The sequence below is a fragment of the Rattus norvegicus genome, chromosome 3 (assembly GCF_036323735.1).
Source record: "Rattus norvegicus strain BN/NHsdMcwi chromosome 3, GRCr8, whole genome shotgun sequence".
Lineage (NCBI taxonomy): Eukaryota > Metazoa > Chordata > Mammalia > Rodentia > Muridae > Rattus > Rattus norvegicus.
In genome coordinates, this window is record NC_086021.1 from 122,971,476 (window position 1) to 122,988,024 (window position 16,549).

Genomic DNA, 16,549 nt, shown 5'->3' on the forward strand with positions numbered 1-16,549 from the left:
CTCTCCCAGCTGTGTGTGATTGTCTAAACGTGAATGGTCTTTATTATCCTCTGCATAATGACACCTAATTTATAGATGTTTTTGGTTCATATTCATTTTTATTGGCGATCATTAATTTTTTTCTGCTAAAGTCAGCAAAAAATGTAATTAAATGGTCTTTTAATTTACACTTAATTACTACATGGGAGAAGTAATTTCTCAGAAGTGTATTAAGTTTCCCTTTCCTTTCTTCCACTCTTCTGTAGACCACGGCTACCAAAGAGAGTTTCCAACAATGTAGAATATGTGTCCTATGTTTTCAATAGGAGTGGTTTCCAGACCTGGTCTGTCATTTGGGGCATCCAGGGGTGATGCATACAGAATGAGCTCACTGGTAACTTTCCTTCAGAGACTAATTGTGCTTCTTCCCAAACACACTTTGTTTCCACAAGCCCCTGAGAGCCTGCCCCAGGACTCCTTGTAAACCCCTGTCTCCCTCACTTTGGCACAGGACCCTCTGCCATTGTGCTTGCTGAGCTAGCTGAAAGATTAATTACAACCGAAGAGATGTATCTTTTAACTGTCTCATTACATAAAGAATTCATAGTGAAGTTAACGTCCGCATAATTTAATGATATACAGATTTTAATTATATAGTACATTGTTAATTGTGCGGCTATTTTTAGACCAGGGTTCTAACTTATTCAGTTAAATGAATAACTCACTTGCTCAAGGTATCAAAATATGAGCCTTCTTAAAAACTCACACTCGAGCCTCTGCCTATTTTTTTAACCTTGATAGATTATTTTGCTGTTTGTGTGTCCTTGGAATAAGGGTGACCTGTACCTTACCTTCAGCTCCTTGCTTCTCCTCCCACATAGGACCTTGACCTCTCTTTGAGGGAAGGGTTGGGGGAGCTCTGATAACTAGTAAAATATAAGAAAGCTCCCCAGATTGTCCTCGTGTTGGATAATGGGCAGAGATTGAATAGCTGTGTTTTCCTTGAAAGTTGAGCTCTCCCCCCTCCCCACAGGAGAGCTAAAAGAAAGCGATTGCTAAATAGAAGGTGCCAGTCCCTGGCTGTAATTAGTCACATGGGCTTGGTTCCCAGGAAGTGTGTTTCTTTCAGTGTACTCAAAGTGTGTGGATTTCGAAGTTGTTTAACCACCTAGACTCCTTATCTGCACCTCTCGTAAAATCTAGAATGAGAGATTTCGGTTCTCCATTTCCAGTTGGATGAGGCCTCCTGGCAGGAGTACGCACGGGCTCTTGCCTGTGCACTCTGTCATTGCGTGAATCCCTGTAATCCTGGGCAGCAGTTTTAATGACTTAGAATTAGCTTCTCTCTAATTGAACACTGTGACAGACCTCATGATGTGGTGTGGGGCTTTGCCAGCAAATAGAAACCTCGGAGATATAAATAAGTGGGCTGGGGGCGGGAGGGGGGCTGTCTGAAAGTCGTTTCTCAAGGCAGAGACCTTCCCTCTCTCACCGAATAGTGTAAGCTTGAACATACAACGTGAGCTTGGCCACACTGTGGGCTCACACTTAGGAGAATCCAATTTCCTTTCCTCTGTAGACCATAAGATCCTCAAGATCTTGTCAGGTTTTCCGTTGTTTGCTTATGTTTTATTCTTACAGAGAGGATCTCACACCATGGGCCAGGCTTTCAGTGTGAAGCTGAAGCTAGTCCCCCACTCCCAGAGTCCTTGCCTTACAAGTGCTGGGATTATAGGTGTGAACCTCCACATCTAGGTTTTCTGTCCCTTTCGTTTTCGGACTTTAGACTCGGTCTTTTCTTTACTTCTCTTTCCATTCACAAACTGATCCCAGAAGAAGAGATCTGTGTCACCTCGGCCCAGAGTAGGTGGTGCTCTAAGAGAAAGGATACATTGATCCAGAAAACTCCAGATGGCTTTGAATACGGCATGAGAGCTGGAGAAACATTATGAAGGAACTGAGAGACTGAACTGACCAAGCCGTACCTCCTTCACAAAGTAGGAGTGAGGCACTGGTAAATCATGCAAAGTCCTGAGTTTCTTTGTTGGGAAAATAAGAGCACCATAAAAATTTTAGTCGGTTAACACAAGTGACGTTTGCTTCCTGTGGTGCTGATGGTCAAACCCAGGCCACTGTCCCTGCTGTACAGGTACTGAGCTGTTCCCTAGCACTAGGTGACGTAGTTAGAGAAGCGCCAGGTGTGCTGTGTGAGGAACTGCTTGCTATTCTTTCTTTTTTTTTCTTTAGAAATGGAAATTTGTGAGACATAGTAAACTGCTTGACATGCAAACCTGGGACTTGAGTTTCATTCCCCAGAACCAATGTAAAAAGGCCAGCATGGTAGCCGTGCACTTATAATCCCAGCCCTGTGGAAGCAGAGCAAGGCAGATCCCTGGGGTTTGCTGGCCACCCACACTAGCGTAATTAATGAGCTCCAGTGAGAGACCTTGTCTCAAAAAAACAAAACCAAGTAACTGGCTCCCAAGAAGCAAGGCCCAAGGTTGTCTGCAGGCCTCCACATATACAAGTATAAACATGTACAGGTGCCCACACACATTTGGGCACACACAGGGAAATAGAAACTTGAGGAGCCTCATTTCCCTGAGGGAACATTCCTTGTTGACATGGCACAAATATGAAACCAGCATTTCTGAAATTTTAAAAACTGAAATATACTACATGGCTTTTGTCATAGGTGCATGATACCACACAATACTTCTTGACGGTTTTGTCATTTGCCTTGCTCTGTGTGTGTGTGTGTGTGTGTGTGTGTGTGTGTGTGTGTGTGTGTGTGTTTGGAGACAGGGTTTCTCTGTGTAGCCTTGGCCATCCTGGAACTCCCTCTGTAGACCAGGCTGGCCTGGAACTCCACCTTTCTTTGCCTCCCGGTGCTGGGATTAAAGGCAAGTCGCAGCATCACTGGGTTGATAGTTTTGTCATTTACATTAAAATTTTTTATTACATTCACTATGTATCTGTGCACATACATGTGTGTACGCATGTGCATATATGTATGTAAGAGGACAGCTTTCAGGAGCTGGTTCTGTCCTTTCATCATGTGAGCCCCAGGTTTCAATCTCGACAGTATGGCTTGATGGGAAATGCCTTTACCTCCTGAGGTAACTCACCAGCTCCGTTTACTTTTCGAAATGGAAATTTACAATTCTAAGATTATAAATTTTAAGAGATAGACTATTTTAACCTAAATATAAAATACTTATAAAGTGATAGGCAATTGTTACAAAAGTTACATTACATGCTAGTAAGGCCATTCACAATCTTCTGTCAGAGATAAACACTACCCTTTTGCTAGTACACAGGCTTAGATGGTTTCAACACTTCTCTAAGATATATTGTATTATATTGCTTCTTATTCTTTGTCTCTGAAATAAATTCTTAAGCCCATTCATTCTTAATAAGAAAAACCACAAGTGAAGTCAGATGTGCCTGGCTATTAAAAAAAAAGAACAAGAAAACCCCAATAATGGCAAATACAAACGGGACTGGATTTTGTTTTTTGTTTTTTGTTTTTTTTTTTTTTAGCAGCCTTCTGTTTATTTGGTAGAGTGCTTATTCACTTATTCAGCCAAGTAGTGAATCCTTATCTTGTACAGAGCACCTGAGAGAAATGCCTCTGGTTTTGAACAACATGTGAAGTGCTCTTATACAAGCAATTCCTTTGTCAATCAAGTGAGTCACGCCTTCTCCATAGTGGTATTGCATAAGCATACGCACATATCTGTGGCATTATAATTGTATATGGTCAGCCCTGAAAACATACGTGTAAGTAATGTGGACTCAACAGGTTATATTTAAGAATCTATCTATATATACAAATACAATATATCTATGCAATAATAATTGATAGGAAAGAAAGAGGCCGTGGATTTAGAGAGAGAGTCAGGAAGGGATAGATATAGAAGGGTTTGGTAGAAGGAAAGGGAAGGGAGAAACGTAATTAAAGTGCAATCTTAAAAATTAAAATGAATTACATAAGTGGTATGGCTGAGCAGACTAATTGAGAAAAATGACTATTAAGTTATTCTTAGATGGTTCTATTTTTTTAAGTGTGTAAATGAGCTCACCATCAATAACCTGGATTTGACCTTCATGACCCACACGGTAGAGGGAAAGAACTCATTCCCAGAAGTTGTCCTCTGACTTCTCTAGACAAATTGTGATATTCATGCCCCACCCCCACTATATATATACATATTCATATATATATATACATATATATATATATATATATAAATGTACTTCAAGGTTAAGAAACATTTACTTAGCTGGGCATGGTGACTCACACCTGTGATCTCAGCCCCCAGAAGGAGGATCACTGCAGGTTCAAGACCAATCCAAGGTACATAGTGAGTTCTAGGCCAGCCTGAAACCTGAAACCCTTTCTTTAAAATGTTAAAGGGTTGGGGTTGGGATGTTCATAGATCACATTCAGGAATTAAGGTTTACATTCATCATCCTAGAGGTGCTATGTAAGCTAAGGGGAGAGAAAAGACACCAGTGATCTTATGCAGCTGTGAGGGAATACATGCCCAGTATTGTACACGTGCTGATAGATAGATAAATAGATAGATAGATAGATAGATAGATAGATAGATAGATAGATAGATAGAGGACAGATGGATAGATAGATAGATGATAGACAGACAGACAGATGATAGATAGATAGATAGATAGATAGATAGATAGATAGATAGATGATAGATAGATAGATAGATAGATAGATAGATAGATAGATAGAGGACGGATGGATGGATAGATAGATAGATGATAGACAGACATGATAGATAGATGGATAGATAGATAGATAGATAGATAGATGACAGACAGACAGACAGACAGACAGATAGATCAATCGATCACACTGAAGAACACATGACAAGGAAGATCATAGGCCCTAGGGGGGAACTGACTATCATTTAGCTAAATTGACGTAAAGTCGTTGCCTTGTAAATATTTATGTTTATACATATTGACAGACTCCCTCTTCAGCCTTAATCAGAGAAGCCTCTCTCCAGTGGATGATGATGAATGGGGAGACTCATGGCTTCACAAAGTACTGAGAATAAGTGGCAGAGAAATGAGGGCTAGCCCTGAATAAGGCATCAATGTCACCCGCTAAGGCTTGGGGAACACTGAGAAGGAGGGCCAGAAAGAGTAGAGCCAGAAGATAAAGAGAAGAGTTACTAAGTTACACCTTCTAAGTAAGACAGCCATTGCAACCACAGACTCCCAGCATCTGGATGCTTGCACTGGGTCTGCACAGGAATGAATCCATTGACAATCAGACATGGATGAAGGAAGAACCTGGGGGCCATACCCCTCACTGCTGGACTGTTTGTTGGTGATAATATCCCAGAAGAGAACTCCTTCTTTACGTGTCCATACAACACTGGAACTCCAATGAATAGTCCTAATTTAGTGGCCACACAAATGGGTCACTAAAACTACTGCATGAATCTAGGATGGAGACTGTAGGATTCAGTTGACAGAGAGAACCGAGATGTAAGAGGGTACACGGAAAGTGTGGTTAGAATGTACTGTGTGCAGTGTGAAATTGCCAAAACCTTTAAACATTTTAAGTTTTAAAAACCAAATAGACATCAAATTCGGAATTTAGAGCTACATAATTCTGAGCTTAAAAATCTGAAAACTTGTAGCTTCACGAGAAACAATAAACTTGAGAGACTCTTCTGGCAATTTATGACGACTCTTCCTATATATAAAAACCCTGTATTCGTTATTTTCTCATTGCTGTGGCAAAATATCTAATGAAAGCAGTTTAAGAGCATAAGAAATGTTGACTGGGGCTCAAGGAGGCTGACTGTTCATTGGCAGCAGGACCATGAGGCAGCTGGTCATTGCATCTATGGTCCTGAAGCGAGACAAAGAGGAATGTTCAGTTCACTTTCTCCTTTGTGTTTAGCCAGGATCCCAGCCCATGGGATGCTACCATCCATATTTAGGTCAGGGCTCACCTCAGTTAACCCTGTCTAGAAATTTCCTCATAGACGTGTCTAATTATTTGTCTTTTAGGAGATTTGAAATCTTGTTGACACTGTTAACCATCATGTGTCCCGGGATATTTAAAGGCGGCAGCAGCGACTATATTAATCTAAAAATTCCTTTTTCTTTTAATTTTTCCTAACCTGTGGCGTGATTTTAAATTGTAGCTTCCTGATCAATCTCCTTTAAACAGATGTTAAAATAGCAATTAAGCAGTCGCCAAAAGATTGGAAGACGATAGGATTCCTTTCTAGTCTAAGATACAAAGAAGACACGCAGGTTATAAAAAGAAGGTCTCGAACAAATGGGAGAAGAATCGAACCAGATTTCAAAGTTTGGGCCAAGGGGAAGATGTGGGGAAAATTATAATTTTTGAGTCTATTCAGAAGTTCGGGGAGGAATCACACAAAATCATGGCTTGGGTGGATGATTAGGGAATGAGCATTGGCATGCTTGGTGCTCCTGCTGATGGTGCACCATGGTCCTGAGGCTGCGAGCTGCCAGAGACAAGGTTCTGGCGGTCAGGAGCAGTCATGCTTTGGAGATGACTTCCTCTTGTCCTTCCACACTCCTTTCCCATTCAGCAACTACTCATTTCTTATTTGATTGCTTGCTAGGCAGAGGGCAGACCTGAGTTTGTCCTGTAGGAGTCAGATTGGCAGATGATACCCATCTGCTGTCGGCTTCACTTGTACATGGTGAGGAAACTCATGGCCTAAAGCCTGGAGGACAGCCCCAGCTGCGGAGGACAGTGGCTTCTTCTAAGGCCATGGGCAAAGCAAGTTCCCCAGGAGAGACACTGACGGGTCCATCCCTATGTACTTTGAGATCTCAGTAGCCTTCATGCCCAAAAGCCTTAAACCAACTTTTGAAGAGAAGATATGCAGATATGTGAATGAAAGGACACAGCAGCTCCATGGCTACTCGCCTTGGGTGAGTGCGTTCCTTACATCAGTAAGCACCACTGCAGTCTTACGCATTCTGCCGCACTTCAAACATTGCTGCCATCTCTTGTGACACTTTATCCAGTGCCTGCCTTCTGCTCTTCATGTGGCAATGGCTCCAAGTGACTTGAATTGCTTATTTTGTGCCTTCTCTGTTAGAAGATGAAATCCATGTGTCGCAGTACAAGTCTCAGAGGGGGAAAATGGGCCTCCTGTCTCCATGGTTGGGAAAGCTGGAGGCCTTCACTGTGCAGTTAGTGCTGCTCCTATGGACATGTAGTTGGGGCCAACCACTTGGAATTAGAAAACCTATGGGGGGTGGGGGAGCCCATCCCTGGAGAAAATGTTTCTTTTATCCCTCAGAGGTCATTGACTGCCTGTAGCTCTTCATCTAGGAGTGGGGCCTTGTGAGGTTTCCCTGATCCATGCTGATCTGTGTAGCTATTATGTAGACTTCCTTAGGCAGCCACATAGCTGAGGTGTGATGGGTAATCTCCAAGCAGGCATGTTTATCTACCTCTTAGGGTCTTTCCACCACCTCTTCCACAGTGTTTCTTGAACCTTAAAGGGTTTAGGGTTTAATTGGGTTGCCCAGACCCAATTAGTACAACTCAGTTTGTAGGTTGTTTAATGGAAACAACTAACGCTCTTTGTTTTAAGTAATGTTCTCTTCAACATGTTCAAATGGCTTTTTTTCTTCTACTTGCAAATGTGTGTGTGTGTGTGTGTGTGTGCGTGTGTGTGTGTGTGTGTGTGTGTGTAAGCATGCATACATGTGGAGGCCTGAAATTGGTGTTGGAGATTATCCTCACTTGTTTTCCACCTTGTTCATAGGATTTCTTAATCAAACCAAGAGCTCATCGATATGACTAATCTTGTTAGCCAATTTCCTCTGAGGGTCCCATGTCTCTGCCTTCTGACTGTAAAAGAAGGCCAGCATACCCACACTTGGCATTTACGTTTATTCTGAGGCTTTGAACTCTGGTCCTCTGACTTGAATGGGAGGCAATTTAACCACTAAGCCACCTCCCCTCAAATGTTGTTTTTAAAAAGCTTATGACAATGATACTGAATCCTGAGAAGCACCATTCAAATGTTTATATTATGATGAAATCAAAACCATCACTTTCTAATTTGACATTTTCCCCCTTTCCCCCCTCAAAAAATATGACCTACTTTTCTCAGATCTTGGGGCACTGACTCTCTTATTGAAAAAGAGCTTTTTAAAATTATTTGAACAGATTTGCATGTAATTTGTTAAAAGGTCAGTGATTTTCCAGTAGCCAGAACTTTGGGTCATACTTGCCTATAAATAATGTTTTCTTCACATGGGCATGAGTTTGCATTGCAACACCTTTGCACCCCATGACCAGGTGTGCACAGAGAAGGCTGCTGTTTCCCTGGGTAACATAGAAGGGTGAGCGTGCCATTACCATCTGTGAATGAGTGGCAGACCAAAGGACGTAGTCTCAGCGAAGGCAACCACACATGTGAACAACTGCTTTGATCTTCACCATCTGGCTAGACTTCAGAACTGTGCTACGGAAAGTAGGCAGGTGTACCAGCACATTACTGTCTCCCTGGTCCTGTTCCCACATCATCTGTTCCTAAGTAAGGTGATGGGGTTACTGCCTCATGGTCTCAGTATCCATACCACTTATCCATGGTAATTTCTGTCAAAAATAATTGAGGACAGCCCAAGTTTATAAAACACAGCGAATGTGTAAGTCTTGGTTCAGACTACTACTTGAACTTTTTAAAAAAATGATGCAGCAGCTGTTTTCTCAAGAGACTCCCCTGAGAACTGTTTAGAATAGTCAACTCAAATAGTCTTGCTTCCTACAGATGAAGTCAGTGAACGCAAGGGACCACACTGCTTGCTAGTTTTCAGAACTAGTTGTAAGAGAGGCCTGGATAAGGTAACTGGGTGATGCTCTTTTGAGATTCCATATGGGCTCTCCCTGTGTAGTGAAAACAGGTGTTTACAAATTTCTGTTACATCAGCGGCGTTCTGAGATTTAGTTGTATAACTCTCATAGGCGATGATTAAGACTAAGGATCATTTCTACACTCAAGACGCCATCTTCTTATTTCTTTCCACAGTGTTTACAAGCATGTCTCATGTCTCAGTATCCCAAGGTGACTGAAGCTGATAAAGATCTTGATAATAAGAACGAAGCCTAAAATTATCCAAGGACCAAAATGGCACCTGCTATGTCCTTTACTAACTTTCTTAACTAGATAATTGTACATGAGTCATTCAAGCAGTTTCCGTATGGGTCATTCCCTAAGCCATTTTGCTAAATATTTTCTCCAATGGATATTTTTCACAGAATTGATTTTTACCACAAGCAAAGCAGGACTGGGATGTCCTACCTAGCTTTTTAATGCTTAGTACCTCACCTATGCCTTCTCTTGATGCTCTCCTATTGTCTTCTAATGTGGTAGTCCCTGGGATTTCAGACTAATTTGCAGGTGTATAAGACATACTTCGGGTGGAAATTTTACTTACGTATAACATAGAGGTACTTCCTGTCCAACATGCTCTCTCAACACCCATGGTAGATCTACTATATTCTGAAGTTCCATACATAGGACTCTGCCAATTACTGATGGGAAAGGCCTGGGCGAAAATTTTATCTGTCTTCAACATATACAGACTTTTCTGATTTACTAAAGACAGTATAGCAATGATTTATTTACATGCCATTTGTATTGAGTTAGATTACAACCAGTCAAGAGACACAGTGTACATTAGATCATGGGAGTACATTACACATAAATATTACAGTGTTACTTGTACAGAAATTGAGCATCCATAGAATATAGTCTATGTCAGGGGTCCTGGAAATAGTGGCTACAAGAAGACAATGGTGCATGCACATGCACATGCATGCATACACACAAGTGCGTATAGTTATCAAACAGTCTTACCTATACTCCTCACCTGTGGACTGGACATAACTGGTGGCAGGTGAAGGGAATTATTTTGGACAGATTTGGTAGTAAGAGATGCTTTAATTGGCATTATTGAAACCTGTAAGTCTAGCCTGTCATAGCTAAGCTGTGTTGTACAGGTGCTTAGGAATAAGATCTCTACCTATAACAGTTAAATCTTTTAAGGTTATTTTTCTTGTTTTTTTTTTTTCCTCCAAAGTTGGCTTTTCCAAAGCTGATATTTCTGCAAATAGACATATGCTTTAGGTCTAGACTTGTTAATTTACCTTGGAAAAAATCAGGTCACTGTCAAATCTGGCAATGTAGCTTACAAATACTTGGCAAAAATGATCTAATTAAAAGCTTCTCTTCGATGAAAATCTCAGGAAAATGATCGTTATCAGTCCTGTTTTTCTTTCCAGGATCTGTGTGCACAAAGGTACACGTCACTTCTCATGTCATATTAAAAGTGTGTTGGCTGTCTGCTAATAGTTCATCTCCTTCCTTCTACAGCCTCCAAGTCTGTTATAAACAGTATGCTACGGGACCCTTCTCAGATTCCAGACGGAGTTCTAGCAAACCAGGTCTATCAGGTATTAATCACAGCTGCTTTCCGTGGCAATGCTGTTATCTGCCTAGCTGAGTAGAGGACGTTAAACCTCATTTAATTACTGTCATCATAAACTATCAGTGAGGTCAGGGCGCACCATAAACACAATGCAATATTTTTGAGAAGAACATTTTACTTTTTAATGGCTTGCTTTTATAGTAGATAAAGAAGCATGTAATTTTTGTTTTCTGTGATTGAATCTGAATAGCCTTCTGATAGCTTTCTTTTGGGCGGCGGTGGGGTTGGGGGAGTAATGACTGCTATTAGAATATTCACTGTGGTGGGGTTCGTAGTCACCCCAGCCTGTAACACCCGTCTCTTATTTGCCCGCAGTGCATCGTGAACGACTGCTGTTATGGACCGCTGGTGGACTGCATCAAGCAGTATCCTTCCCCATAAAATTTTAGGTGCACAATTGACGAGTTTAGGCTCGGTGGAGGAGATGTGTCTAGCTTTAACCTGACATAAAGTTCTGCTTCACAAAACACATTTCATACTCTCCTATTTTACATTCTATCAGCTGGGGGGTCACTTGCAGACCTCTCTTTCCTACGCTTAGGGAAGATCAGCTAGGCCACAGCCAGACGTGAGTTCCGCAGCTCATTTCAAACCGCTTGCTTCTCAGTGAGTTTAAAGCTGCAGAGTCATTAGGCAGGTAACACACTGTCTTGGAATGTACCTAACCATCCCGGTGGCCATTTTTTAAAATATAACAAAGTCCCATTTAAAATGGGCCAAATTCAGTTGAGTGTCCTAGAATAAATTTCGAGCCTGGAGTTAAAGGATGATGATATTAAAATGCCACCGGAGACTGTCACATTTTAAAGGGCAGTGGACTCTCCTTGCTTAAATACTGATTGCAGTCTGCAGTGCCACTCAGCTCCCTAATAAACATTTTAGAGAAGCCATTGCTAATTTTTCCCTTGGAACTGACTTTAAGGCTGTGAAAGCAGATGTCCAGTCATTTCTTATTAAAGCCATTGAGTCTCCTAAGGAGTTAATGTTTACTTCTTAAAACGAGGCTGGGAGAGTGGCAGGAATTTCAGTAAAGGAAAGATGATCCTTATCAAGATGGCACAACAGTGAGAATTTCCTCAACATTTTAGGGAAAAGAATACTTACACAATACTCATAATTATTGCTAGAGATCATTAAAAAACCCCGCCTTCCTGGACTAGATTTCGTTAGCAGAAGTGGCAGAGGGGCCAGCTGTGATTTTCGTTGGATTCTTTTGCAAGCTGGGACATATGTGCATATCTATACGCACACATATATGTTTGTACAATGTGCATATCCATACGCGTACATATATGTGCATGCAGTGTGCATATCCATATGTGCACATACGTTTGTGTATGTGTATACTTATTTATATCCTTCTGCATTCAAAAAGACTTAGGGTCATTTAGAAAAATATTTTGGGACATGGTTCTGCTATGTTGCCCAGGCGGGCCCCACCCCCACTCCCAATCCTCTTGCCTCCCTCTCCTTTGTGTTAGGATTGCAAGTGTGCACAGCCACACCCAGCTCCAATGTTTTGCAAAGAAAATGACTTCCTTTCCTAAAAACATAGTTACAAATTAGCGTAATCTTTGAACTGAGCTCTCTCACAAAAATATCGAGTAACTAGCATGTAGCTTTTTACATATGCATTCTCTGTTCTGGTCTCCAAGCTGAAATGAACCAAACCATGGAATGGTCAAAATCTGACTTTTTTTGTTTTTATTAGACTGAAGTGAAGGTATGCTTCTCTTTTCAGTGTGAAATTAATGGTAACGTTAAAAGTTGTCGGAGCGCCAGCCTCACATTGCCGCAGTGATAAACTTAAGCACATTTATATAACAACTGACACCATCTCAGAGTGTCTTGGGCTGAATTACATGCTAATTTCAAAGCACATAAAATAGTTAAAAATCAATTTAAAGTTAAGGTTTTAAAAGCATAATGTCTTTTGAAGGATTGCATATTGATTTTAAATATAACTCTCTAATTATATATGCATGGACTAAAGTATGAAGTCAACTGCTTTGTAAATGCCAGGAGGCTATTTTTCAGTAATAGTTGAGATGCTTTACGGGAAACTAGATTGCTGTATCGCTGGCGAAGAAAATGGCTTGTGAGGTTATTTACAAGTTTTGCCCCATGGTCACTACCATACATCAATAATAGGTATCCTTATAGACAATGTCTAAGTGTTTCTGCTTATGGTGCATTATAAATTCTGTCTGGAATATTTTCCCTGTATACATATATAGTTTTTGCCATCATTCACATTCTCTGTTGGCCGTGTGTTGTCAGTAGGATTTAATGTACTATATAATTTCAATTGATAAATATAATGACGTATGTACATAAATTATATTCACTGACTAGATTCTGATTTTTGCAGTTCCATTATGCTTATGACCAGTAAAATTACTGCTTTTATAAGCTTTATTTTCTAGACCTTACAGTTTTTTTCTGTATCAAACAAAGCATATACTTCTGTATCAGGAAGTGTATCTTTCCAGAATTTAAAATTGGTGATAGCAGTAACCGCATAATCACAGATCCTGGGGAGCTTGTGGAGATCCCGCCTGAGTCTGCACTGCTGAGCAGTTAGTGTCATACACTGTAAATAAGCTCGGAAGACGGTCCCTAGACTGACCAACAAGAGTTATGTGATTTCACACGGGATGAAATTGTTGGTTTTCTTTGTAAGTGGGAAATGCTTTTCTGTGTGATCCTGATAATTGGTAATGTTTGTTTGCCCCACCTACTCTCACTGAAGTCGTCAGCAGTTTCATACAAAGGAGGCAATGAGATAGACACAGAACCTCCTTACTCCATTAGGACAATGTTACATGGATATCTGTGTACAGTGAATAAAGTAAATCCGCCGTTTACTAAAACGTCACAGCACCAGTCACAGTGCTAAAGGGGACGGATGGTTGGGGGCCTTTCTTTTCTCTTGATGACGTGTGTGTGTGTGTGTGTGTGTGTGTGTGTGTGTGCGCATTCGTTTGTTTGTTTAATTAATTATGTGTTTAAAGTGTCTTCCCACTTTGCCTCTGTATCTCATATCCACCAAACAAACTCAATGGAAAAGCAGTCACTTCCTCTTTCCAATGTGGGACTCAAGGCCAGAGCTATTAGACAAAGGTCTGGAGAGAGGCAAGAGAGATGATGACGCAGGAAGCATCGGGGCTGTGGGTTTCAGTCCTCTACCATCAGTAACCTCAATCATGATTCAACAGTTTAGATGTAAATAATTCACAACAATAAAAGTGAGAGAACACTTATGTGGAAAGAAGTAAATAATTTAGTTAGAAAATGTGGGATACCCTGGTAATGAGATACCATTGAGACTTACCCATCTAGTGGCTTCGATGGACTCAGAACTGAGAAATTCTGTGATTTAGCATTTTTTTTGTTGTTTTCTTCATTTGGTTTCCAGTTAATAATTAAATAAGTGCAGTCATGCGCATTGGAAGAAGGAAGAAAAACAGGGCAGGGGCAGTAATGATGGCTTGGCCTTGTTCTGATCATGGACAAATATGACTTTATTTCTTGAATTTCAGTGATAGTAAGTAACCTGTCACTCATTGATAAAGAGCAGGATAATTTTGCTTTTTTAAACTAGTGACATATAAGTTGCTTTTGATTTAAGTTGAGTGCTTGCAATCCATGATCAGAAGAACCCTCTGTGGTAAGTCAATGGGTGCTGTACCCATGTTGCTGTTAATGGGGTTGGGTGGGATGGACAAAGAAAGAGGTGACCCTGACTGTTTCTACTAACTGCTTTAAGAAGGACTGATGGACCAGAAGAGTATAACACTTTTTGAGACTTGGTATCATCTCTTTTCCTTCAGAAACATCAAAGTATTGCCACTGGCTTCAGTCATGGGATCTTGAACACAGTCCTTGGCACTTCTGAACTGTACGTTACGTAACTGAGAAAACAGTACTGAGAATATCTACTCTTGACATTGCTGTGTAGATTCAAAGCTGTCAGTGTTTAGCATAAAGGCTTCTTACATGGTCCTTAGGAATCTAAGTATTAGCAAGTATTATATAATTCTGGTGCTTTGAGGAAAGTTGTAATTGGACACAGGCCACAGAGGGAGCTCACTCCTGCCTCGGTTGCTTGTTTGTTCTCCTTTATTGCCGAAGATGGAACCCAGCTAGGTAGGCAGTGTACCACTGTGCTGAGCTCCTAACCCCTCATCCTTGACTTTCCTACACATTAACTGCCTCATCTCTAAAACAGGCTTTTTATACTTGTGAGGACCAGATAACATACTTACATCACTTGATATGAATCTTCCATCAAGAAAGCACTAGAACAGTTTATATGTTTCTGTGAGCATCTGTTCATTTGCATTTGTGTGCTTAAAAATGCAGAGAGAGAAGGAGAGGAGAGAGAGAGAGAGAGAAGTGAAGCCAGATCTGGTAAATGAACCTCACACTTTTCTAGACTGTAAGATTAGAACGTGTTAGGGCAAAGATTGGGTTAATTATTGTTCTTACTCTTAGCGAGAGTTTAGTTAACATGTACTAAGTTGAGTTTGTAACACAAATTAATATATATTTTTAAGTGACTCCCCTCATTTTAAAAGAAATTAAAGTCACAGTGATTTAAAAATCATTGCTTAGGAAGGTATGTGAGTGTTATAAAAAAATTCTTCTGACTTACTTAAATGAGGGAAGAATGCATGTAGAAATTTCCTTCCTCAAAGGTGTAATCTGGGTAGGAATTCTTATGTATAATTACCATAATTCTCGCTTTCATCTGAGCATATAATATTGTTGGTAGAATATAGTATTAATACATAATTGGCATTAGACTTTTTCTGTTAAGCCCTTCTGTGAGTGTTGCCTCCTTAACTGAATTGTTCAGTGCTATTGGCTACGAGCATGAAGTCCTGCTGAGAGACTTGCTTCTCAAGAAGAACCTCTCCTTCCTAGGTAAGTGTTGCTCAGCTCTCTGACTGACAGTGTCATCATGAGTACTTAAAGACAAGTGTTTTCAGTCTTCCTCCTGCAGGTACTGTGTATTACAGGGAGCGAGAGGCTAATGACTGATGTTCTGCATGCTACCTTTTATTGATTTAGACCCACTCCCCTATATAGACAGCACATGCACAGGCTTGCAATTAATATTTTATAGAATAAGTGGCTGAAAAAATGCTTTAATATCTGTTGCAGTATTACTTTTGGTGTCATGAGATATTAACCATAATCTAAGCCTTATGAGAGAAAGAAACAAAGAAATATTGTCTATAAAATGCTTTATATATTAAAGAGAATACTTAGAAAAATTCATGTTAGGTATGTTCATCTCCTCATACAGGAATGTCCTGTTATTGAAAAGCAAAATATTAAGCTTTTATTGCTTTCATGCCAGGTATTAATTGCATCATAGATTTAGAATGATTTTTCAAAATCCCCCTATGTCTGCATTCATATGTGACCCAGTAGAGAATTTTACTGTTCAATGTTATTTCTTTCATCTCTTCATGATCAGAAATAAAGCCTGAAACAACATTCACACAATAATGGGGCATGGCAACCATAAAGCACCCAACGAAGCATTCATTTTTCTCCTCTGTTGTGTCTGTGACAAGTCACAAAGGACCAACAGCAGTCGTGCTAGTGAGCAGGTCCGTGCACACATGGAGACACTTTACATCATTTTTGGAATTAAAAGGAAAAACATATTCCACTACTTAATTTTATTGTAAAGTGGACAAGACACTGGCCAAGAAAAGTTAAATCCAGAAAACCTAGGCTAAAGCTTTTCATACTTCTCAGTCATTAAAACTGGAGGAGAGTGGAGTAGGGTGAGCTGCAAGCCGAGAATGATCACCAATTAAAGTTAAAGAAAGTTGATAAATTAGGAATGTGGTCTCCAGTTACTAAGTTTGGAGAGTAGAACCAGCCAAGTGTTTTCATGCAAAAAGGGCAAGTAAATTGTAGGGTCTTTGGAAATAATATAGTATGTAAACAAATTTCCTTTTAAAAACATGTAATGCTAAATAAAATGGCTATCATCTCAGAGCTGGTTATAATGGGT

At 40.3% G+C, this 16,549-nt stretch overlaps 1 protein-coding gene across 5 annotated transcripts in view; it reads left to right on the plus strand.

Moving 5' to 3' along the window:
* Cdin1 (CDAN1 interacting nuclease 1) overlaps positions 1-16,549 on the plus strand; it is a 205,346-nt gene that overhangs the window by 75,722 nt on the left and 113,075 nt on the right. For all 5 annotated transcript variants that reach the window (XM_039106476.2, XM_039106477.2, NM_001399491.1 and 2 more), the window contains 3 exons: positions 10,398-10,477; positions 10,828-10,877; positions 15,374-15,441. In XM_039106476.2, coding sequence (XP_038962404.1) covers positions 10,398-10,477; positions 10,828-10,877; positions 15,374-15,441 — 198 coding nt within the window. The remainder of the gene's footprint in view (positions 1-10,397; positions 10,478-10,827; positions 10,878-15,373; positions 15,442-16,549) is intronic.